The following is a 25,297-nucleotide window of genomic DNA, read 5'->3' as shown; positions in this document are numbered from 1 at the left end:
GCTTAATTACGGTGGAGAGGAACCCGTGACCCCTCCCCTCCTCTGCTCTGTGAGGCTCTGCTCAGAATGCTGGGTGAATCCCAGCCCCCCTGGGTCCTCCCCCAGTTTAAAATAGAAGAGCCAGCTGGTCTGGAGACCTACGGTCATCTCCACATCACCTGCACAGCCCGCCATGCTATTTCAGCTCTGAGACTCCACAAACCCAGGGGCTCAAACAGAGCACCACCCTGGCATGCACAGACACACACAGACGCGCACACGCGCGTGCACACACACACACACACACGCAGGCACGTGCACATATACACAAGCACTCATACAGCACACAGGGGACACTTTGACCAACAACACACTGAATGTTGCCGTCCATATACAATGCATGTGTGTTTAATAACATTACATAAATGAAAAGGATGCAAAGGATGAACACACAGAGGGGGGAAAATAAACAGGACATTAACAGACAGAGGCCGAGTCTGAATCAGCCTCCTAACTACTGTGTCCTCAAAGTAAGTGCTGCCCGCGAAGCATACTGCGTACTGCATAGTGCATTTTTTAGTAGGTGATGGGCAGAGGCGTCACTAGGGGGGTGCGAGGGAGTGCAGACCGCACCGGGTGACACCATCAGAGGGGGGTGACATCGAAATGACTGGTGACGAGTTGAAACAGCTAATTTCTCCAATGCAGCTTACTGCCGGTTGATTTCATTTAATGTGATGAGAAGCGCTTTGTCGTTTGAATGCATCCTCGCACCCACACCAGCCAGCACCCCCCCCCTCCCTCTCCCCCCCCCGACACCCGGCCGACAACCTCCAACAGCACCCCCCCCCACCCGACAACATCGGTTGACACAAGCGGGGTGACACCAACCCTACTGACACCACTGCTGATGGGCAGCACGCAAAAAATAACTATTTTCCACCCGCACTGTGGGAGTGTCGTCAGACGCTCCGCCCTCGTGACCACGCTCATGTCTCACTGCTGTAGCTGCAGGAGGAAAATGTCAGCAAAACTGTGCCTTGTTTTTAAAGTGAAGCTATGAGTCATATATTTATGGGACCATAATAGTCACTTACTTCCTGAAAAGTATGCTCCGAAATATACTCAGAGAAACCTCGGAAATAAGCTCATCACCCTGGAATTCTGCGAACACTACATTTAGAGCAAATTTCACCTACTTAGCAACTTTCTCACCCAGCGTACTCGAACAGCCTCCTCAATAGCACACAAGTGCACTGTGATTCGGACACGGCCTCATTAATATAGTTGCAATAACAACACTGACCAGCAGAGGGGGGAACTTAGAGGGATACACCAGCTTCCATGCATGTGCATCCGCATCTCCACAGAGTTCTCCTTGGAGCAGTCAGGCCGTAGCTTGTTGCTGTCATCCCTCCAAAAACTTCCTACTGGAATTCCATTAATCTCCCTTTTGAAATGAAATGGCACTTTCTTTCATCACACTAAGCTTCTGCCCGTATGGCCCGGATCAAATTTCTCGAGCACAAGTTTTTTTTGCTTTACGGCTAACTTTTGAAAAACTGCATTTGAGATACAACAAACACCTGAGGTTTAAAGCCTCATTTGTCCTTCATTTAATAACGCTCTTTGGAACGCTCTGTCCCCGGCTGCACATTCGTCTGACTCACTGCAGCGTCCTGGGGTCAGGCGTGTGAACACGGACATGAGTGTGCAGAGCGACATGCGTACGCTGTGGGTTGCCTGCGGCCAGCCACGGCTTCCTTTCTGAGCAGGAAGTGACCCAGAGCCAAAAGAGACTTTGTAAAATGCCGGGCGGCAGTAAAACAGGAACAAAGTCCAGACTTCCCCACAGGCCAGCCAATCAGGTGAGCTCACGCAGGAAGAGCACCTCATTTTACAACAGGATGTGCACTGTACTTTACTACACCCTGTCTCTGATAGGCCACATTTACTGCTGTTGCTATCACTACAACTCCTACATCTGAATAACAGCACTTACTCATTCAAAGCACACACACACACACACATACCCAGGCCATTGGAATTCAGTGCAGAGTAAAACCTTTGCTCTATACGCCCACTAGATACACAACTCTGTGTCCTTTGTGTCTCCCTGAAGCAAAACATTACAATTTAATTATTTCATGAATATTCACAAAGGAACGTGGCCAAAGACAATCCAGAGGCAATGGATGTTTTGCACCAGGGGCGTGTAGTGCGAATATTCACAACTAACTGGACCCTCCTGTTCCAAACCATAACCTGGGGCAATCAGCTATACAGCAGGCAGGACGGAAGGAATGCAGGAGCTGACCATCTGGTTTCCCTGCAGAATCTGTGGTGCAACAGCCTCAGGAATCTGAATCTGTTCAGAACAGGAGTCAACATCAGGTCAGCCATTACAATTCTGACGGTGTGCTCCGCCCCTCCTCCTGGCATTTACCAAGCAAACTGCACGTATCTTTCGACCGAAACGACTCTGTCTGCATGACAAACACGCCATCTGTACTGAATAGGAATTTGGGTGTTTCGAGTCTATAAGTTAAAAACATAAACAGAAAAACAAAAATATATGAAACAAGAACTGTAGTCCAGATTATTGAAATACAGCCGTTTCCATGGACACTGTCTCTTAGGCCACGGCAGACTGTATGGTGCACTATACACCAGCAGCGGTACACAGAAAGCTTCCTAGCCCAAACCAGTCAGTCAGTCAGTCAGAAAGTAAGTAAGCAAGCAATCAATTCATTTCTGGCATGTCTAGAGGTTGTGGGTAAAAGGTTTGTTCTGTGCATTTCACTGTAAGTGAGGCTGTTTTATGAACACAGGTTGCCCGTTCATTGTTCTGGGGCCAGTTTACCTGTGCAGGCCCCTCCCTCTCCCTCTCTCTCTTTCTCTCTCTCTCTCCCCAGGTTTTGTGGGGACTTGGCTGAAGCGCTGAGGCAGGCCCCAACCTACTCATCCGAAAACCCTTCGGGGCCTGTTTACTCAGTCTGCCCCAGTGCAGAGCCACTTCAGGTCCTGACAGCGCATGTTTGCTCTGAGTGAGTGTCTGTGTGGCCCCCATTCTGAGGTGCAGTCTGTGTCTGTGCAGAGATAAACACAGGGTTTCACCTCTCCCTCTCTCCCTCCCTCTCTCCCTCCCCCTCTCCTTCCACCTCTCCCCGGGGCCGTGAGTGCTCCAGTGCTGAACGGGGCTAAATCACCGCTCTCCAGCCTGTAACTACCGCACACAATGCGCCAGTGTTAGGACATTCCATTCGGCAGGAGAGCAGGGCCACTCACGCCCAAACACGTCCCCCCATTCGCCCTGCCTGACGGGCGGCCTGGACCGTGGGTCTGCGCGGTAAACAGACCCCGACGAGTCACGGGGGCGGGGGGGGGGGGGCTGCGCGTCCGGCGGGGTCAGCCGCGTTCAGCGCAGGACGCGGCTGTGCCTGTACGCCACTCGCAAGTCAACTGCAGCAGGAATCACAATCACTCCAACGGCTCTCTCTAGGAAAGGAAGATTTTTCATTTGTGATGATGGAATAAATTACTTTGAAGAGAGAAAGAGAGAACAAAGACACAGAGAAAGACAGAGAGCAAGATAAAGAAAGACAAACAGACAGAGACAGTGAGAGAAAGAGAGAACAAGACACAGAGAAAGAAAGAGCAAGATAGAGACAGACAAACAGATCGAGAGACAGCTAGAGAGATAGAGAGACAGCTAGAGAGAGAGACAGATTGGGTCCAGCTGTCTGGGTGCTGGTTACATGAGGCCAGTGGGGGGTTGGGGGGGTGGGTGGGTGTGGGTAGAGAGGGAGAGGGAGAGGGGGAGGGCGGTTAGGAGGAGTTCAGTGAATGGGCTTTTCGCGAGGAGAGAGGGCTTTCACCAGCACACTGTTATTATGGTAACGCGTTACATAACCACCATCTGAAAACGCTTTTCCGTCCACCCCAGCAAACCGTATCCCCCCCCCCCATACCCCCGTCAGCTCCACACCAGCGTCACACTGATAGGTGGGGTCGGCTTTGGCCTGCCAAGGAGGGTTCTGGTCCATCTTTACAAAAGTGGGTCAGGAAAAAAAAAGCGGCATTTGAGTAAAGTTCACATTACACCCTGGCCTGCCAGCTCTTTCCATTTGCGTCTCCTGACATACGGGTCCTGTCTGCAAACTCTCTAAATTCACATCTAACCTCAGCCATTAGCCTCTTTCCGTTTACGCTTCTTTTCAAGTGTCTTCGCTCAGACCGCCCTCCCAGCTAATACTTAAGCCTCCCCTTCCCCACCCCAGACATCTTACGCATGTCAGTCACCCAGACCAATAAAACAACGGCATTCACTAATGCAGAGGGAATGCAGTCAAGGCTATTTACATGTAAGAAAAAGCATCCACATGAATGCAGCGCATGCTATCTTTTCTCATTTGTAACCGATTCGATATGCTAGCATAGCCCTGTTCACAGCATGCAGGTTTCACAGCTGTGTGACTGCACACAGGGAGCTGAGCTTCAGTCACAGTCAATTTACTCAAGCCTGAGCTGTGTTACAGACTCAGACCTGTGCTGTGATACAGACTCGGACCTGCGCTGTGATACAGACTAAGACCTGCGCTGTGATACACACTCAGACCTGCGCTGTGCTACACACTCAGACCTGCGCTGTGATACAGACTCAGACCTGCGCTGTGATACAGACTCAGACCTGTGCTGTGCTACACACTCAGACCTGCGCTGTGCTACACACTCAGACCTGCGCTGTGCTACAGACTCAGACCTGCGCTGTGATACACACTCAGACCTGCGCTGTGATACAGACTCAGACCTGCGCTGTGCTACACACTCAGACCTGCGCTGTGATACAGACTCAGACCTGCACTACTGGACTCAGACCTGCGCTGTGCTACACACTCAGGCCTGCGCTGTGATACACACTCAGACCTGCGCTGTGATACACACTCAGACCTGCGCTGTGCTACACACTCAGACCTGCGCTTGCTACACACTCAGGCCTGCGCTGTGATACACACTCAGACCTGCGCTGTGATACACACTCAGACCTGCGCTGTGCTACACACTCAGACCTGCGCTCTGATACAGACTCAGACCTGCGCTGTGCTACAGAATCAGACCCGCACTACTGGAGTCAGACCCGCACTACTGGAGTCAGACCCGCACTATGGGAGTACGCTGTGATACAGACTCAGACCAGCTCTGTGCTACAGACTCAGACCTGTGCTGTGATACAGACTCAGACCTGCTCTGTGCTACACACTCAGACCTGCTCTGTGCTACAGAATCAGACCCGCACTACTGGAGTCAGACCCGCACTATGGGAGTACGCTGTGATACAGACTCAGACCTGCTCTGTGCTACAGACTCAGACCCGCACTATGGGAGTCAGACCCGCACTATGGGAGTCAGACCCGCACTCTGGATACGCTGTGGTACAGACTCAGACCTGCTCTGTGCTATACACTCAGACCCGCACTATGGGAGTCAGACCCGCACTATGGGAGTCAGACCCGCACTATGGGAGTACGCTGTGGTACAGACTCAGACCTGCTCTGTGCTATACACTCAGACCCGCACTATGGGAGTCAGACCCGCACTATGGGAGTCAGACCCGCACTATGGGAGTACGCTGTGGTACAGACTCAGACCTGCTCTGTGCTATACACTCAGACCCGCACTATGGGAGTCAGACCCGCACTATGGGAGTCAGACCCGCACTATGGGAGTACGCTGTGATATGGGACTCAGACTTGCTCTTCAGCAGCATCCAAGTTTCAGTGTGACTCCACAGGAATTGAGATACTGAACATACAGAAGTGCAAAAAACCAGAAGGCAACGCACGTAGGCGAGGCTGAAGAAGCTCGGAAACCCCCCGCCCCCACCCAGAACCCCACCCCTCCACCACCCCCTCAAAATAGGACAGCGGTGGCCAGTGCCAGGAGGCGTGGGACTCCACTATCAGCACAGACTCAGATCTACAGCTGCAGCCTGGCCTCCTACCTCCACCCACGACAGAGTGAGTCAGATCCAGACACAAGGCCGTGAGGTCATCTCCTGCAGGACTCGCGACAGGACTTTGATCGATAATGTTTAACGTGCTCGTTGCAGACACTGAGTCACTGCACAGGTCACCGCGAATGTCGACACCGGGCGAAAGAAAGAGGCGCGGAGCAGGGGTGGGTACTAACAGGAAGTGTGTCTGCAGGGCGGCGCCACAGACTGCTTTTTTCAGTGTTGGTATATGATCAAAATAAAAAATGGCACCCGTGATAAGATTAAGAACAAAGAGAAATGACTGCAGCCAGAAGGCTTACAGGGCAGCGGGCGTGTGCTTCAGCATGCTTCTGTCACTGTGTGCACGTGCCAGCGTGTCTGCATCCTGCCCCATCCACGCTCTCTCCCCTCCCTACCCTCATGTCCACTAATGCGCTGCTGTCAGGCCAAACCAATGGCCAGTCATTCACGGCTAATTCAGCCCTGCCCTCAGTGAGGCTACTAAATTCTCTTCATACAGACCCAGAGCTGTGTCTGTATTACATGCTTTTGGGTGTCAGAAAGTGTTACTGAACTTAACACTGGTGAATACTTGGGTTCTACGCTTGTTTTAAGGTAAAAGTCGGCCTGCTTTTCTGCACATGCCCTCGAAGGAACATTTGTGGAGGACTGTAAACAGGCTTTTCTCCAGCGAATGTCATTTGTTTTTTAAAATAAAGGTTAATAAATACATTTTTTTTAGCAGCAGTAGTGGCATCTTATTCAAAAAATTTGAATTTCATCGCATGAAGGCAACATAGTCCACAACAAAATGATGGCAAACAAATGAAACAGCTGTTTACTTCAAGAGTTATGAGTGGGTCAAGTGGGCATGTCGAATCTCAGGAGAGATCGGCAGATTATTTAAACTCCATAGTTCACACTGAAGGAAACTTGTCCAGAAGCTTCCGAAAACCGTCTCTTTGGCCGATCACTTTATTGTGAGCCCAGCTTTCTAGAGCCCCCCCCCCTTCAGTATGGACTCTCTGTGCATCCAGCACTGTCACTGTGAGCCCTGTCTGCGCATCCATGCGCAGGTGTGCGGCTGCGTGTGTTGCCTGACCCTCCGTGCGCCTGCATCGCTGCACAGTTCCAGCCGCAGGCTGCGCGTTTCCCTGCTCTGCGGGACATCAGTGGGGAAACGGGGCTCTGTGTCAGCGGCAGGTCTGGGCTGCGTTTCAGCCTGCTGGAGCCTGCGCTGGAACACTGTGACAGACTGTTACATAACACAGCCTCCACACACACACTCACTCAGACACACACACACACACACACACACACTCTCTCTCTCTCACAAAAACACACAGCCTCCACACACACACACACACTCACAGACACAAACACACACACACACACAGCCTCCACACACACACACACACACACACTCTCTCTCTCTCTCACACACACACACACAGCCTCCACACACACACACACACACTCGCTCACAGCCTCCACACACACACACTCAGACACACACACACTCACTCACAGACACACACGCAGACACACACACACACAGCCTCCACACACACACACACTCAGAGACACACACACACATATATATACCTGTATATATACACGCACGTTGTGTGTGCAGTCTAGTCACTGTGCAAGACAATACGTGGACATATGCATTAATATTTGGGGAAAAACTTAAGCAGGTTCCTTCCCTCCTGCAATGTTCACGTCAGCCACATTTCAACATCCTGAAACAGCTGCGGAGCTGTGCGAACATGCAGAGCACAGCAGCGCACGATTACTGGCTGTCCAGAGGCAACTCCCACAGGCACCGCACCGCAGTGCAATAAGGGCTGTTCATCCAGCTGAGGGACCGAGAGGCACCCCTCCACAGGAACAACACACACGTTCCCAAATTCACTAATAACGCACAGAAATTACTCATGGGCAATCACGTGATTAAAGTTCATTTCTGCACTTAGGACACCAACATGGCCACTGTCGCTGCCTCCTATCAAAATCTCTGCCCTGTGAAAGAGTATCTACACCACTGGTGCGTAGGTGCACGTTATCGATATATTTTAATATGCTGTGCCTACAATCCAGAATTTAGGGAGGTCCCATTTAAAACGCAGGTCAGAAGGGCTGTCGGGGGTGACCAGTTGCTCCTAAGAGCGAGTCAAGGCCAACCTGTCCCGTCAGCTTGGGTGAAAGGAATTCGGCCCCTCCCACAAGTTTTGGAACCGGGTGGCCAGACAGAAAAAAGGGAGCCCGGGAGGGCCTCCCGAAAACCCGCCTGGGCGCGTTTCCCTCTGAGCCTCAGGTGCAGAGACGGCCCCTACCCCCCCCTCGCTGTCCTGCCCGTCCGCCGTGTGTGAGAGGGAGAGGGAGACACCCCCCATCAGGCAGCAGCTCCACAATCACCTCAGAGCACCGAGACTCAGCCCCAGTCAGGCCCAGCCGTGCCACATCTGAGAAAAAAGGCTCATCGTTCTGGCTGATTCTTCACCTGCCCCCCACACAGCGGGGATTCTGTTCACTCAACCAATTCATTCCTGTTAGACTCCTGTAAAAGTGCCAGTAAAAATTCCTCCAGTGCTAACCTGATAGCGACAGACCGATGCTGGTTAGCCCGGCTCTATGCTCAGCGCTTGTCCTTAATGTAACTGGTCCAGTAAATACAGCAGGCTCGCCCTACACCTCATAACAGACCAAAGAAAAGCAGAACGTTCCAGTGCTAGGCAACTTCACAACATTGCTCCCGCCCACCGACATAAACACACCACAACCTTTACAGCTCTCTGGAACCGGTGCCAGACTGGGGTTAAGACTGACAAAGCCTGGAATCTGCAAACAGCGTGAAGGTAGAAGAAGAGAGGTACCTGAGTGAATGGCCATATCCTGCAGGGATTACATGGGATGCCGTGCTGAGTGTCTGTGAGCCCGCGCTCCAGTGAGGGGAATTACACAGAGCTCAGGGAACTCCAGCCCTGCGGCTGCTGCTCCGCCTGGCTGCTCCTCCCAGGGCCGCTCCTCGCCCAAACTCTCTGCGCTCCTCTGGACTGGGGGGGGCGGGGACAGGGGCGTCCGGGATCCCTTACCGTCCCTCCTAGCGCAAAGAAACCGTGCCTGCCCGAATCCCGCTGTCCCAACACAGGCAGCCGGCGTCTGTGTGTGTGAATGGGTGTGTGTGTGTTTGTATGTATATGAATGGGTGTGTGTGTGTTTGTATGTATATGAATGGGTGTGTGTGTGTGTGTGTGCACGTGTATGGAGGGGTGTGTGATATCTTCTCCAGCCTAAAGTCTGTCTCTGGTAACTCCTGCTGTTTCCCCGCGGCTCAGACCCCTCTGAAGTTGAAAGGCTCACTCTCACTCTCACTCTCCCGCTGCAGGTCAGCCTCCGTCCGCGCTCAGCCACTCACTCAAGAAAAAGTACAGGAAGAGAGGAAAAAGAAAAGAAAAAGGAGGCGCTGCCAGCACTGAAACGCATTCCGAGTCACCTTTGGCCCTTAAAGCGCTGACACACCCCACTCCTTCTGACTTTCATCCCCTCTTCCCTTCCTCCTTTCCTCCCTCTCTACCGCCGTCTCTCCGCAGTTATGCAATGCTGTCTTTCTGACAACCCCCCCCCCTCTCTCTCTCTCTCTCCTTCCCCTCCTCCTGTCCCTCCCTCTCCCCTTCTCTCTGTCCCTCCCTCATTCCAGAACAGAACTTCCAGTCCTCGTGTACCAACGCATTTTCCTGCCGGCTCCCTTTCCCTCTCACTGTCCCGCAGGCAGCAGGAATCTCAGCACTCGAGCGCCGTTTATCAGCTCCTGCAAATCTCTCACACACACACACACACACACACACACACACACACACACACACAGACAGACGACACACACACCCAACCCACAACACCCCACCACACCCACACACACACACACACACACAACAACAACAGACGACAGACAGAACAGACACGACACACACACACACACACACACACACACAGACAACACAGACGACAGACAACAACAGACAACAGACAGACAGACAGACACAACACACACACACACACACACACACACCCCAACACAGACACAGACACAGACACAGACACAGACACACAGACACAGACCACAACACACACACACACACACACACACACACACAACACACACACACACACACAACACACACACCACACACACACACACACACACACACACACACACACACACACACACACACACACACACACACGCCCCGTCCGCCACTCGGGCCACACTGGCCCAGCCCTCCTTAAACGCCACAGGACCGAAGGGCACATAAATACCCCAGGCGGGCATTACGTCAGCAGGGGGGCACCTGAGGCGGCTGTGGACGTGAAAGGTGTCGCACGCGGGCAGAGAGCCCCGTTAGGGTCGGACAGCGAAGAGCATTCCTCTCCCAAACTCTTAATCTCAGCTCAGGGGGGGGGTGTCAGATTGTCTCCCCCCCTGAAGATAAGAGGGGTCATGCCATGACTTGCTGGCTGCAGAACTATGGCTGGGGGGAGGGGGGGGGGGGTGGAGGAGAGGGAGAAGGAGGGAGGGAGGGACAGAGGGGGGGAAGGAGGGAGAGAGGGAGGAGGATCTGTTCATTCACACCCTTAGCGTTAGCTGCATTCAAACCGTTTCACAAACGCACAATCCTGCTGCTGGAGCTGTCTATACCTCAACAGAACCACAACACTGCGGTATCATGGAAATATGCAGAAAATATAATAATGAGCAAGCGTACTTTATTTAAAAAATTGCAATACCTGGAAACTGCAATAATCTGTGCATTTACCCATATATTGCGAAAGACCGCAATATCTCGATATATTATCTCAATACATTTTCAGGGCATTGCATTTCTAGAAGGGTCCTGTCTCCTTTACTGCTCCTGTGCTTTCCTCCCTGATCGGGGAAGAACTCTTTTCTGGATGCCGGTTTGTGTCTGACCACCACGCGAGCCCCAGAGGCGCCCTTCATCTGCGAGCTTCATCCGTTCTCCTCTTCCCACAGTGCCCCGTGACCCCCGAGATCACTGTCCCCAGAAACACACCGTCTTTATCTGTCCCCAGAAACACACCGTCTTTATCTGTCCCCAGAAACACACCGTCTTTATCTGTCCCCAGAAACACACCGTCTTTATCTGTCCCCAGAAACACACCGTCTTTATCTGTCCCCAGAAACACACCGTCTTTATCTGTCCCCAGAAACACACCGTCTTTATCTGTCCCCAGAAACACACCGTCTTTATCTGTCCCCAGAAACACACCGTCTTTATCTGTCCCCAGAAACACACCGTCTTTATCTGTCCCCAGAAACACACCGTCTTTATCTGTCCCCAGAAACACACCGTCTTTATCTGTCCCCAGAAACACACCGCCTTTATCTGTCCCCAGAAACACACCGCCTTTATCTGTCCCCAGAAACACACCGTCTTTATCTGTCCCCAGAAACACACCGTCTTTATCTGTCCCCAGAAACACCGTCTTTATCTGTCCCCAGAAACACACCGTCTTTATCTGTCCCCAGAAACACACCGTCTTTATCTGTCCCCAGAAACACACCGTCTTTATTCCGCCTTATCTCAAAGCTCAGCCGCGGTCTTATCGCCGCTGATAACATGCACCACACAAACACACCTTTCCTAAACAATACTCCTAGCTTTTCAGTAGCCGGCCAGGATTTTTCAAATTTTTTTTTTTGTACCGGTACCAGATCCAGCTAGGTGGTCCACCATGAAAGTGACAGATGCCATTACTTCACAGTGGAGTGTTTTACACTCACCTACAGTTCACTTTAAAAGTTTCGGAAAGGTAGAGTGAAAATTGTTATATTTTCTATACACTGAAGACATTTTGGACTTGAGATCCAAAGATAAAAAGGACCGACAATCAGCTTTCATTTCACGGTATTTACATGTGTAAATGTGTTACCAAGCTTGTGTCGAGTCCCACCCTTTGCAGCTGTGCAAAAGTAAGTTCACAGATGACTGACAGGTGTTAACTGCTGCTCAGGCGTTTAATTTTGCATGGACTGCTCACACATAAAAGAGCAGCGCACAGAGAGGAGAGAAGAATTCATTGAGAACGATAGCAAATAAACTGGGTGTATGAAAAAAGGCAGAATCCACGGGTATAAACACCATACAGGTCAGACAAGGAAGACAACTGCAGTTAATGACAGAAGAATCCTAAGAACTGTGAAGAAGAACCCCTAAAACAACGGACAGTGACATCACCAGCAGTGTCACCAGAGGGCAGGGGTGAAAACACCGCGAGCCACCTCTATGCAGAAGACAGAATTACAGACACGCTGCAAGATGCAGACCTCTCATCAGCAGCCAGAATCAAAAGGCCAGACTAGAATCTGCCAAACAATACTGAGACGAGCCAGAAGAGTTCAGGAACAACGTTTTATGGACCAGAACTGAGAACTGCCACAACGACGACGAAGATCACCTTTAGGCTGCAATACCTGTAAAGGAAGCAAAGCTGAAAGTGTGTAGAAGGGAAGGAACAGCACATGCTCCAAAGCAACTGGTGTCTGTGAAATACAGAGGAGGTGGTGTCATGGCCTGGGCACGTATAGCTGCTTCTGAAACAGGCTCGCTCGACTTTAGTGATGACGCAGCAGAGGCCGGCAGCAGCAGGATGAATCTGGAAGTGCACGTTCATCAGCGTGAAAAAGTGGAAAGTTTTGGACCGGCCCAGTCAGTCACCTGAATTAAATCCAACTGAATACACATTTGACTTGCCGAAGAGGAGACTGAAGACAGAAACCCCCCCGCCCCCCCCCTGAAACAAAGATCAGCTGAAAGCAGCTGCAGTGAAGGCCTGGAGTGGAAAGGGATTTCCAAAGAACATACCAGACCAAGCCAAAGTGCCTTCACTGCAATCCCGCTTGAGTTGTCGGTATATTGGCCAAGCTCACATAGCACAGTAGGCCGGCCCGTTGCATGCACTCAGACAAGTGGAAGTATACGTGTTCATCCTGTGTAGCCACTGGAATGGGGCTCCCATAAATCACAGGTGAAGGTGGAGCGTACACAACTAAGGTGGACAGTTACCAAAAAAAAGTCTCAGGCTCTTCTGAGCCTCACAGAGATGACCCAGCTCATCTGACCGAAGACCACATCCTTGCGACAGCGTGACATATTATCACGTGACTTAAGTGTTTCAGCTGCAAATGAAAGCAAGGTTTAAAAAAAAAGAGAAGCCGATTTGATTTCCTACAACCAACCTATCACTCTTCAGGGAAAAAAAAAATGTGCTGATCATAACCTCGGTATTCTAACGGCCTCTTCCATTTTGCTCAGTCATGATCAGTTTCCCCAGAGATTGTATCCATGGTGACAGGAACAGAGAAACAGGAAAGCAGTGATCATGACCATGCCTGCCAATCATTACAGTTGGTGTGACTGACCTGATATCAGTTTTTGGCCAATTGACTGTTAGGAAAGGAAGCAAACTGGATTACTTTCGCGGCGATTTCTGAACGAATGTCTATGGAATTATTAGAGCCAAATTAGATCATGTTTTAATGCCTCAGCAAAACATGCTTTGTTCTGGGTAGAGAGTGAGCAACCAATATAACTGCTGAAGGTTAAAAAGAAGAACGAATGACTGTAGATTAAAGTGATATCAACTCACCATTCTTCCTCTCTTGCAAGGGCAGCAGACAGGGGCTGGACTGGAGCGACAACTCCTGCAGCTCATAGGCCACCGCTTCACTCTGTGGGCTGGGGGCGGAGCCCGGCGCAGAGGTGGTTGCCATGCTGCCAGGGCTAAGCTCCGCCCTGCTCTGTGGTTCCAGCGTTGCCAGGGTGACAGAGAGATGGCGGCAGACAGACCTGTGGAACGGACAACCAAACGCGCAGTGAGAATTCCGAAGGCAAGTTCCGCATGGAACCGTGCTGTGTGGCCCTGCGAACAGGAATTGCTTGACAGCCATTGGCTGCCATCAGATCTGCTGTTGCTGCTGAAACAACCAGGACCAGCCTCCTGAGTTTGGCCGCAGTTACAGATAACTGTCACGGCAGGGGTGAGGATGGACTGGCATCTTGTCACCTTGGCTGCGTGCGAGGGGGGATTCTGAAGTTCAGGCAGTGCAGACTGCAGCAGAGAGGGCCAGGCGTAAGCCAGAGGAAGCAGGGGTGCATGGGTACTGGAAGCAGGGGTGTGTGGGTACTGGAAGCAGGGGTGCGTGGGTACTGGAAGCAGGGGTGTGTGGGTACTGGAAGCAGGGGTGTGTGGGTACTGGAAGCAGGGGTGCGTGGGTACTGGAAGCAGGGGTGCGTGGGTACTGGAAGCAGGGGTGCGTGGGTACTGGAAGCAGGGGTGCGTGGGTACTGGAAGCAGGGTGTCGGCAGGTGGGACTGGAAGTGGGGTGTGGGTACTGGAAGTAGGGGTGCGTGGGTACTGGAAGAAGGGGTGCGTGGGTACTGGAAGCAGGGGTGTGTGGGTACTGGAAAGGCACCAGCACTGCACGCTGTCTGCAGCTGAGCGGGTGACAGGACTTGCCCTAGGACAGCTGTTGCCTGCCTGGTTCCTACACACACATTCCAGCACACACAAACACACACACACACCCCCACACACACCCACACACCCACACACACACACACCCACACACCCACACACACACACACACACACACACACAATCACACCCACACACACACACAGCTCCTGTTCCACAGCCTTGACAGCACAGGAATGTGTTCCCTCAGGGAACAGCCAAAACAAAAGCCTCCCACACACCCACTGAGCACCGTGCCTCAACACATCACAGGGCTACACACACGCGCATGCGCACACACACACGCACACTCACGCACACACAAGCGCACACATACAGGCTCTCACTCACTCGTTCTCTCTCTCACAAACACACAGACACACAAACACTCACGCACGCACACACACGCACACGTACACACACACACACACACACACACACTCGCAAGCGCACACATACAGGCTCTCACTCACTCGTTCTCTCTCACACAAACACACAGACACACAAACACTCACGCACGCACACACACGCACACGTACACACACACATACACACACACTCGCAAGCGCACACATACAGGCTCTCACTCACTCGTTCTCTCTCTCACAAACACACACATACACGCACAGGCTCTCACTCTCTGTTTCACACACACACACACACACACACACACACACACACACACACACACACACACACACGTACACACACACACGCACACAGCCAGCTTCAAGCGGCCTCTCCACCTCCATAAGGAGGACCCACGCCGTGCTAAAACACCGGCCTCTCCACGGCAACTCGGAATGAACGGTGCGCGTGCAGCACACCAAACCGCTCTCATCGCCTTACCTCAGAGAGAGACAACCTCACCTTTCACACAGCGCAACGCGTCTACCCATGCTACTGAAGCACACTGCACACAGCCTTCGCACAGGAGACCAGGCCTGTCCACTGACCTCACTTCCTGCCACAGGTGGGTTCCTTTAAGCCACAGACTAACTACGAGGCACGGCCTGAAGCAGTAAATGGGGGACCAGGAGCAGGGCACCGCCCCCCACCCCACCCCCGGTCTATTTGTGGAATGCAGTGCACAAGCCGGGAAAGCATTACAGTAAACAGCAGAGTGAGTGGGTGTGGGGTGGGGGTGGGGGTGGTCTGCTTTCCCACCCCCACTGTCCACAGCTCCTGTGTCATGCAGGGACACGCCTGCTGAGGCCTGGTTTTCTTGTGCAATGTGCAGCAAGCACAAACAAGCACATCACACACACACACACACACGCTAACACATCACACATGCACACACACACACACACACACACACATGCTAACACATCACACAATCACACTTGCACACACACACACTCTCACACACACATCACACAATCACACATGCACACACACACTCACACACACATGCGCACACACACACACACACAATCACACATGCACACACACGCGCACACTCATTACACATACACAAGCGCACACACTCACACAGACATCACACACACGCACACACACACACACACAACCACACATGCACACATACACACACACGCGCACACTCATTACACACACAGAAGCGCACACACTCACACAGACAGGCTGGCCCACAGACAGACAGTGTGGCAGGTTGTGAGATCAGCTCATAGCTGTGTGAGAGAGCTCACCCAACAGGGAGCCCCAGCTGTGAGAAGTTGGGCTGCGCTGCTTTGGGGAATCAAATAAAATAAAGTAACTCCCTAATCTACACTGAAACCTTAGGGGAGCAGACATGGAGGAACCCAGTACATTAAGTTCTGAAGCCTTTTTGAATGAATTCTGCCTGTACACTGGAGTATTTTTAATGTGATATAACTTCCCCTCAGGGAAGTGTGTGCGTGCGCATGCGTGTGTGTGCGCGTGTCATAGTCTACAGCTATTTATTGCTTTTTCCTAGTAAAAGCTGAGAACCCAAGTAGTGTATGTGTTTATTCCAAGGTTCCGCCATTCTACGCCCTATCTTCCTCCTTCGCCCTCGCCCACTCACTCCGCACTCAGACAAACAGACAGACAGTACAGACAGACAGACAGGGACAGACAGACAGAACAAATGGTGCAGGCAGACAGACAGAGAGATAGACAGTGCAGACAGACAGACAGGCAGACAGACTGACAGACAGTACAGACAGACAGACAGGGACAGATAGACAGTACCAACAGTGCAGACAGAGAGGGACAGACAGACAGACAGTACAGACAGACAGAACAAATGGTGCAGGCAGACAGACAGAGAGATAGACAGTACAGACAGACAGACAGACAGATAGACAGCGCAGACAGACTGACAGACAGTACAGACAGACAGACAGGGACAGACAGACAGTACCAACAGTGCAGACAGACAGTACAGATAGACAGAACAAATGGTGCAGGCAGACAGACAGAGAGATAGACAGTGCAAACAGACTGACAGACAGTGCAGACAGCACAGACAGGCAGACAGGCAGACAGGCAGACAGGCAGACAGACAGACAGACAGACTGACAGTGCAGACAGACTGACACAGGCAGACAGGAGGGCCTAAGTCTCTGGCAGGACTAGAGAGCAGAGCACTCAGCCAGCGGGCTGCTGGCTCACAGATGAGCATGTAGGAGGGCAGAGGGATTACTCTCCCCGTTCAAAGAGCCCTTCACAAACAGTGCAGAAATAATCCCACTCAATCCTGGAAGAATGGGCCTAATTACTGGATGATACGACATCAGAGCTCAGCGTAATTCACTCCTCCAAACTCAGCAGAAAAAAAAAACGTATTAGTGCGCTCAGTGTCCACCATTTAAATCTCCACTGAACATGGGAAGTAAATGGATGGACTGCTTTTCACAGTATCCAACAAAGATGAAAAAGAAAAAAGACATACAGTCTGACTGGGAACCGGCATATGTACTTTATGCTTCCCACAGTGGAGATAAAATGCGCTTCCTTATCCTCAATCAGCTTCTGCAGCATTGCAGACACAACTCCGTCAACACTAAGAATTCCCCTGTACAAGAGTGCTATGACAGCACTGAAACCACACCACTGAAGGCAATCTCAAACCAAGTTCTCACTTCTCTATCTACGCAGACATTTTAAACGCAAACCTGACTGTAGCTCCTGCACAGCCTGGTGTACTGTGAGCCTAACCTCATTCCCAGAATCCTTCAGTGCACGTTGTCATCTGTTCAAGTCGCAGAGGGGAGACGGGGGGAAGAAAAGCCCGGGAACACACGACAACGGGGTGGAGACGCTGCTACGTCTTAACTCCCATTCCCCAGACCAATGACCTCACCGAGCTCATTCTCCTGCGCCTGTCCTCCTTCTGGGCGGCTCCACAGCTGGGACAAACGCGAAATAAGCGACCTGTTCCCTTCCCCACAGAGACGACGGGGAGCGCCACGCGCCGGCCCGGGGTGCAGTCGAAATTAGGACAGCAAACCAGCGTCAGGGGGGCAAAGCCGTACCGCTCAGAGGCCCTTTCGGAACAGGGGCAGCTGGGTCCCCGCCCTGGCGCGGCACCCCGCCCAGCTGTCTGACCCGTGATGTCACCAGGGCTCTGTCACGAGCAAGGATGATGTCACGATGTAATGGAAAGTAATAACACGGTGATGTGGACCAGCTGTTCTCCATTCCCTGCACACGAATGCAATACGCTCTCCAGTGCACTCCATAAAAAAAAATAACACCAGGACACTGTACCTGTATCTGGAGTGTTGATACCAGAGTATAAAGTGCCTGTTCTGATATTTACAGTATATACACAACAGCGTGAGGTGTACTGTACAAACTTGCATTGAAATGCACGGATACAATCCATAGATGACAGACAAAGAGGATTGTGGGTTTTTTTTTTTTTTTTAAACCTGTACAGTCACACATGTCTGTACAGATCTGTTGAGAATATTACCCCCAGATACTCTGCTATTCTCTCCTGCAATTGAGCGATTCATAATACAAGACTTTTGTTCTAAAAACAAGGTTTTGAAAACGTTCTTCTGAAGAAGAACCCTGGATTCATGTGCACAAAAAAAAACATGATAAATGAATGAGGGTCAATGAGGAACGATAGGAGCGCTCACAGAAACCAATTAACAAGATTTTACATTTCAGCAGCTGGACATTTTCACAGAGGCAATTCAGGTTAAGCACCTGCCGGAGAGGCAGACCCACAGCCCTGCACTTTCCTAACCAATCTGCTGCACTGCAACCTCCTTTCACTGCTTATCTCCAGACTCATTGCATCCACTTAGCAAAATTAAACACAAGATGTCCTCCACATATCAGACTGGAGGGCCCAGGCTGGCCAGTACACATTATTCTTGGCAGCTGATTAGATTATTTTTCATAGCGTGACAGGCGGTGGAAGAGTGGCCTGATGACCCTTTTGTGAACTTGCCCCGAGTCCATGTGGAGAGCCATACTTCACAGTTTACAAACAAGAACTGCGATGGCAGAGCCAGGGGAGGTCGACAGGCCGCACTGCTGTGTTCGAAAGCAGATGGAAACGGTCGTAATGATGGAACTTGGAACATGGTTTTAAACAACAGCAGGCCTGGAGTTTAAACGTGCGTCTGCCTGCGTCTGCACCTACGTCTGCCTGCGTCTGTGCCTGTGCCTGCCTGCGTCTGTGCCTGCCTGCGTCTGCCTGCGTCTGCACCTACGTCTGCCTGCGTCTGTGCCTGTGCCTGCCTGCGCCTGCCTGCGTCTGCACCTACGTCTGCCTGCGTCTGCACCTACGTCTGCCTGCGTCTGTGCCTGCCTGCATCTGCCTGCGTCTGTGCCTGTGTCTGCGTCTGTGCCTGCCTGCATCTGCCTGCGTCTGTGCCTGCCTGCGTCTGTGCCTGTGCCTGCCTGCATCTGTGCCTGCCTGCATCTGCCTGCGTGTGCCTGTGTCTGCCTGCGTCTGTGCCTGTGTCTGCCTGCGTCTGTGCCTACGTCTGTCTGCGTCTGCGCCTGTGTCTGCCTGCGTCTGTGCCTGTGTCTGCCTGCGTCCGCCCGTGCACACACCGTGCCCTGTGTTTCTCTGAGAAGTCAATGGCGAGAGCACTGTCTGTACCTTTTCTGTTCTGCCACACTGTTCACCACGCCCTGCGGCTGAGACAGTCCCATCGGCGGTCCAGGTGGCTCAGAGGTTAAGGCCTCTGCCAAGAGCCGACCAGGATCCTACACGCAGACCTGGCAGAGGCGGGTGATCTGCACACGGGTAAGTGGCACGACGTGCCAGGTGAATGTTCAGTGCCGCCCATCTTGTCATTTCAGGCTGGTTTGATTTGTAGAGGCCATAAAACTACTACTATTATTATTATTATTACAAGCTTCTGCATGATGCCCTATGTAATAGGCTCTCTCGGTTTGTCCCATGCAATTAAACATTAAAGTCAAAGAAACACTACCCAGCATGTACCAGGGTCCAACAGTAATGGTTTCTGAGGCAAATAGAACCAGGTGTCAGAAAAATTAAACTGCCATGCCGCACGCCCCCATCTGATTCATTCAAATCTCCATTTTGTGGTGCTAAGCTAGTACCGGTCTATGGCTAGCACAGAAGGCAGAGGAGGAGCCTAGTCATGTTGGCTACTGAGACCAATCAACATAATATTTATTTTCTTTTACTTTTAATAGTACGTCCCCAATACCTAATGATACCAGGTAATAAATAAGTTAGGCAAATGCTATTACAGAGGCTCTGTGTTTTTATGCAATTCGGGTCAGAGGAAAACTTGCCGTATCCAGCCCAGTATAAATTTACTTAGGGCAAGCAGGTTCTTTTTTTTTAGCCAACTTGCCCAACCTGGCAAGTGTGAACCAGCCTTAACATTGAACCCTGGGGTACACCAGCGCAGTGCATTAAACAAGTACAGGGCTTAAACTGACAGATGTGAAGGCCAGTGTGAAAGGGTTTGGTCGCATGTGTCTTGCGATCAACATCAACTCCTCCCAGGACCACCAGAGGTGCCGAGCGCTCCGTTTTTGGGCCACTGAGCTGACTAAGCACAGACCTGGGAGAGTGGACTGTTCGGGAGAGAGGGCAAAGTATAAAATCCATAAAAGCATTCTGAGAAGGGATTTTAACAAGAGCAAAGCAAAAGAAAAAAAAGCAAGATGCAAAAAAAGAAGTTAAATGACACAAAGGAGACGGATGTTATTGAGGAACTCAGTGATTTCAGTACCTGGCTATTTCCTGTATGATAAGAAGACGGGGATTTCCATTTGTGCAGGAGAAATGTTTACTGAAAGAGAGAAGGAGAAAATAGGGGTCAGAGGAAATACGAGTCAACTGCACACAGCTAAGGGCTGCAGACACTGTACATGTTAAATACAACATGCAAGACTAATAAAGACAATAATGCATTTTTTTCCTGCAGGCTACATTTAATAATTCACAGCTCACACAATACATGCACAAAAATGCGTCGCCCAGGGCTACTGCACATATCTATATTCTACAGGAGACAGGCAGGCTGCATTTGGACTGTCTTCATACGTAGACTGCAGAACGTTTTTATCTTCTTTCTTTAAGGGGGGGTGGGAGGGATTTCTTCCAATCGGAATTTGCAGTTGTAATTCCAAGTAGATCCCGTTGGAGACGCACTTGATCGCGCTTCCTTCACAAAACGCACCGTCAGCTACGGCGTCACTCCGCAGCGCGCTAGCTAACCTGCTGCAGCAGAGCCGCTCGAACCGACGCAGCTGGTGCGGAGGCAGACGCTGCCATGCAGAGGAGTTGTGAGGCGTGAGATACGCTACCAACTCAAACCCGTACCTGGGCAAGACATCAATGATGTATCGATGAGGGGCGACATAGCTCAGGAGGTAAGACCGATTGCCCGGCAGTCGGAAGGTTGCCGGTTCAAACCCCGCCCTGGGCGTGTCGAAGTGTCTTTGAGCAAGACACCTAACCCCTAACTGCTCTGGCAAATGAGAGGCATGAATTGTAAAGTGCTTTGGATAAAAGCGCCATATAAATGCAGTCCATTTACCATTTGATATAGGCTACTGTACAGAAACGTTGTTCTGCTATAATGTGTCTCAAGCACAGCCGGTCCTATGCAATAAGCTACATAAGCGGGTGCTTAGGGCCCGCAAACCATCAGGGGCCCCCCTAATTATTCTTGAACAGGGCTGCCCAACCCTGCTTCTGGAGATTATCAGTCCAAACCTAACAATGCACACCTCATTCAAAAGCAAGAGATCTCATTGTGCTGCTGATTAGAAGTATCAGATCTGCCAAATTGAGGTTGAAATGAAAATATACAGGATGGTAGATCTCCAGGAACAGGACTGGGCAGCCCTAACCTAAAATAAATATAATTTTTAAAAATGTTTAGCTGGGGGTAAATTAAATCCTATTTAGGGCCCCTTGAGGCCAGGGCTGTCACTGGTCTCAAGGGCGGTATGGTCCTGTTACACACAGTCTCCACTTAAATCTAGAGCTAATCCTTCAACACTGAGGACATGGGGCTGTCGGAAAAAACCGGTGGTTGTATGCAGTGGTTACGAGTAAAGAAAGCCTTAAGCGTGAATGAACCTCCTTCAGAACACTTCGAGGCCTAAACACAGGCTCACGCATGCATACGCCAAGTGTTGAGCAGAACCTTGTTTAATTCCTGTAAAATCTCCATCGCGCGGTCTTATTCCTAGAAAGGACATTAGGACAGTGGTACAAAACACGAATCCCCATAGAGCAGACACACTTATTCCGAACAGTGTGACATGGCACTACTATACGCGTTCATCAAATGGTGTGTGTGTTTCCCAGAGACAGTAATAAATAGGTGCTTCCGCATTTCGTCTGGGGAACCTGGTTAGCACTTAGCACCGACAAAGGCTACATCATTAGTATCAACTGCGGTTCCGCTTGTCCATTTCTGAATGCACATTGGATGATTTTCAGCCAGCCATCTACTTGAACAGCCGACGCATCCTTTTCTGAGAAATATGGAACTTGAACTATATTTGTCATGTTCTCGGTGCCACAAGTAAAGCAGACAGACACAAGTACAGCGATGAACGTTGGACCATATTTTTACAAAACATGTGATAGTCACAAACATTTACATATGGACAGCTAGCCAGCTACCGTTACATACGATGTCTGATTACGACCCCGGTAGATACACAACCAGACCGATTCCAAGTCACGACAACATCTACGGTTCAGATAAACAGCCCATAGTCTTTACACAACCTTGTAAATGAACACGGTAGCGGTAAAGCCAGTTAGATAGCAACTTATGTCACCAATATCTTGCCCTAAATTGGCCAACTGGCTGGGTAGCAAGACATTAATTAGCGTTAGTTGTCTACTCTATCCTAGCTAACTAACGTTACATATAACAGAAGACTCACCCGAGACACTTCGGCGAGGTGTGGCAGGGGTTACTTTCGATACACTGTTCCACGTAGGTACTCAAATATAACTGCAGTTATTGTGACCACTTCCCCTCCCCATTTTGCTAGATGGCTCAAATCTAAAACGTAGGCAGCTATGTAGCTAGCACCATGCACACCGCAATATGCTCACCTCGCAGGCGTCTCAACATGCAAGTTAGTACCGGTAAATTGTCGAGTTTTCCTGCAAACTATCAATATACTTCAGAATGGGGATTGTTTTAGGGCGTGCTGTCACTGTCATGTACCTCTAATGAAAACATACATTTTCTTAATTATTACTGTGACTGTTGTTGTATTTATGGTTGATGAGAGTACTTCACCCTCCCTGTGCCAGACTTCCGACTACACACAAAAAAAAAACTTCAGCCGGAAAACCCTCCCAACCAAACAACTAGGCTACACTGTAAGAAAAAAGACTGGCTACAAAAATGGCCAATAACATGACAGTTTTTTGATGTGACGTCACATATCACGTTGATTAACCCCAATAAGAACTCGGCAACTGTTCTGCTCGTTTCGCAGAAGTAGCCTATGATTGCAACCTGTGATCAGAATTCAACTAAACAGCTCTATGAGTAGCGATCTGTGTTTGGCCTGGTTATGGTGATATGGGACTGCCTTTGATGCTGTGTAATACTTGACATGCAATGCTTTCGATAAAAAAACGGTTAAATTGAGTCTCGGTACTTTTATAGTTAGCATAGGTGGCTAGCGTTTGCTGGTTAGTTTTTTAAAAAGTGATTTTCCTTGAAGAAATGAAAAATTATGTAATTTCCGTAGTAGCAATACACATATCCTTTTACAAGTGGTTGTGGTCAACAAGTACATTATTTTCTTTACTTACTTAACAAAGATAATTGCTAAAAATATGAATGCAAACCTTTAATCATATAAGGAGGCATGATAAAACATTCCGTAAGGTTTGCGTTCATGGATTGATGATGGTACGCTGTGTTTTCCAAATCTGACCAATTTTGCTCAGACAGCAATGGTACATACCGTGTGGCACATGCTCACCTAGTCGGCATAGCCGACTTGGCATTACAGAGTGACCCAATACCAATTTGTAAAACATCAGGTGTACTGATCACAAAGAGCTTTAAGTTATTATTATTATTATTATTATTATTATTATTATTATTATTATAAGTTATTATCGTATGGGGGGTGGGGGGGGTGGGGTGGGGGGAGTAGATAACGTATCATAATAATAACAATAAGAAATGATAAACATTATGAATGAATTAATGAATAGTAAATAAATAATAAATAAATTTCAGTACCGGTAGTCTACCCATTTGATGAATAGTGTACTTGCACGCCACTTAGTGGCAGTTTGGTTTTACGCAGTCATTATTAAATTGTTATTTTACTCGTGTGGAGTGTACAATATTACAAGGGTAGTAAAATTGAGTCAGACGTACGTTTTTATCAGTGTGATTACACCACAGTCTAGGGGGTCTGGCCCTTTGCCATTTCCTTGAGAATGACCATGGAAAATTGGTCTGTGTAGATGTCAAATCCTGATCATTTTCCAGTGTCCGCTGTGGATGCCTGCCCTGCAGAGCGACATATAATCCAGACACTACAGCGACGTAAATACGCATGTCTTCATGGCATGAATTGCATATTTATGCATGGAGTGTCTGGGTTAGCCCCTGAGCCGGGTCCTCCTGGGTAGGCTGAATATGATAGCGAGCTTTTGGCCAGCAGAGTGTGGTAAGAGGGCACTTACTGCTTTCTGTAAAGAATAACATAGGATTCCTCTGGTGGGTCAGTGCTGGACTCTGCTGTTGCATGCTTTGATGAAATTCCCAGAGTGACAGACCACAAAAACTCAAGAACATTTTGTTGTCAAGACATAAATGTTTGGGCCAGTCCCTGTAAATAAACCAGTCCCTGGTAATAATAATATTATTAATAATAATAATAATAATAATAATAATAATAATAATAATAATAATAATAATAAAATAAACATGCTATGAATATTAATTCACTCTTATGAACATTAAAATAACAAAGGATGTTGGGTCAGCATGGGTCCAATGTTGGGATGATCATCACCGTATTTCAATAGAGATAATCTACTTTCTCACTAAACCTCAATCAGTCAACAGTATAACAACAGAATAAGGCAGTGCAATCCTTTTGATAGAGAGAGAGAGTGTGTGCGTGTGTGTGTGTGTGTGTGTGTGTGTGTGTGAGAGAGAGAGAGAGATCCTTACTGATAGCTGAGAGAAACTTTACACACAATGGCCAAATATATAATTTTCCCAGAATATCTACCTAGCATATGCTATAAATCTTTAGTTTTTTAGCACAACATTTCCTTTCATTTTTATGCAGATGACACACAGCTTTATCTCCCCC

The 25,297-nt window shown here is 49.8% G+C and overlaps 1 protein-coding gene across 3 annotated transcripts in view; it reads right to left on the bottom strand.

Moving 5' to 3' along the window:
- Positions 1-23,288, bottom strand: part of mrtfab (myocardin related transcription factor Ab) — a 48,290-nt gene extending 25,002 nt beyond the window's left edge. Inside the window, exons 1-3 of one of the 3 annotated variants that reach the window (XM_064323788.1) lie at positions 22,880-23,288; positions 20,701-20,760; positions 13,646-13,845 (exon numbers count right to left, since the gene is read on the bottom strand). In XM_064323788.1, coding sequence (XP_064179858.1) covers positions 13,646-13,769 — 124 coding nt within the window. In that variant the 5' untranslated portion in view covers positions 13,770-13,845; positions 20,701-20,760; positions 22,880-23,288. Of the gene's footprint in view, positions 1-8,853; positions 9,218-13,645; positions 13,846-20,700; positions 20,761-22,879 lie in introns of those variants that run through there. The other 2 variants (XM_064323790.1, XM_064323795.1) reach the window with 2 other exon arrangements.
- Between the last annotated feature and the right edge of the window lie 2,009 nt (positions 23,289-25,297).

The sequence above is a fragment of the Anguilla rostrata genome, chromosome 2 (genome assembly GCF_018555375.3).
Source record: "Anguilla rostrata isolate EN2019 chromosome 2, ASM1855537v3, whole genome shotgun sequence".
Lineage (NCBI taxonomy): Eukaryota > Metazoa > Chordata > Actinopteri > Anguilliformes > Anguillidae > Anguilla > Anguilla rostrata.
This window is presented reverse-complemented; position numbering and strand designations above follow the sequence as displayed.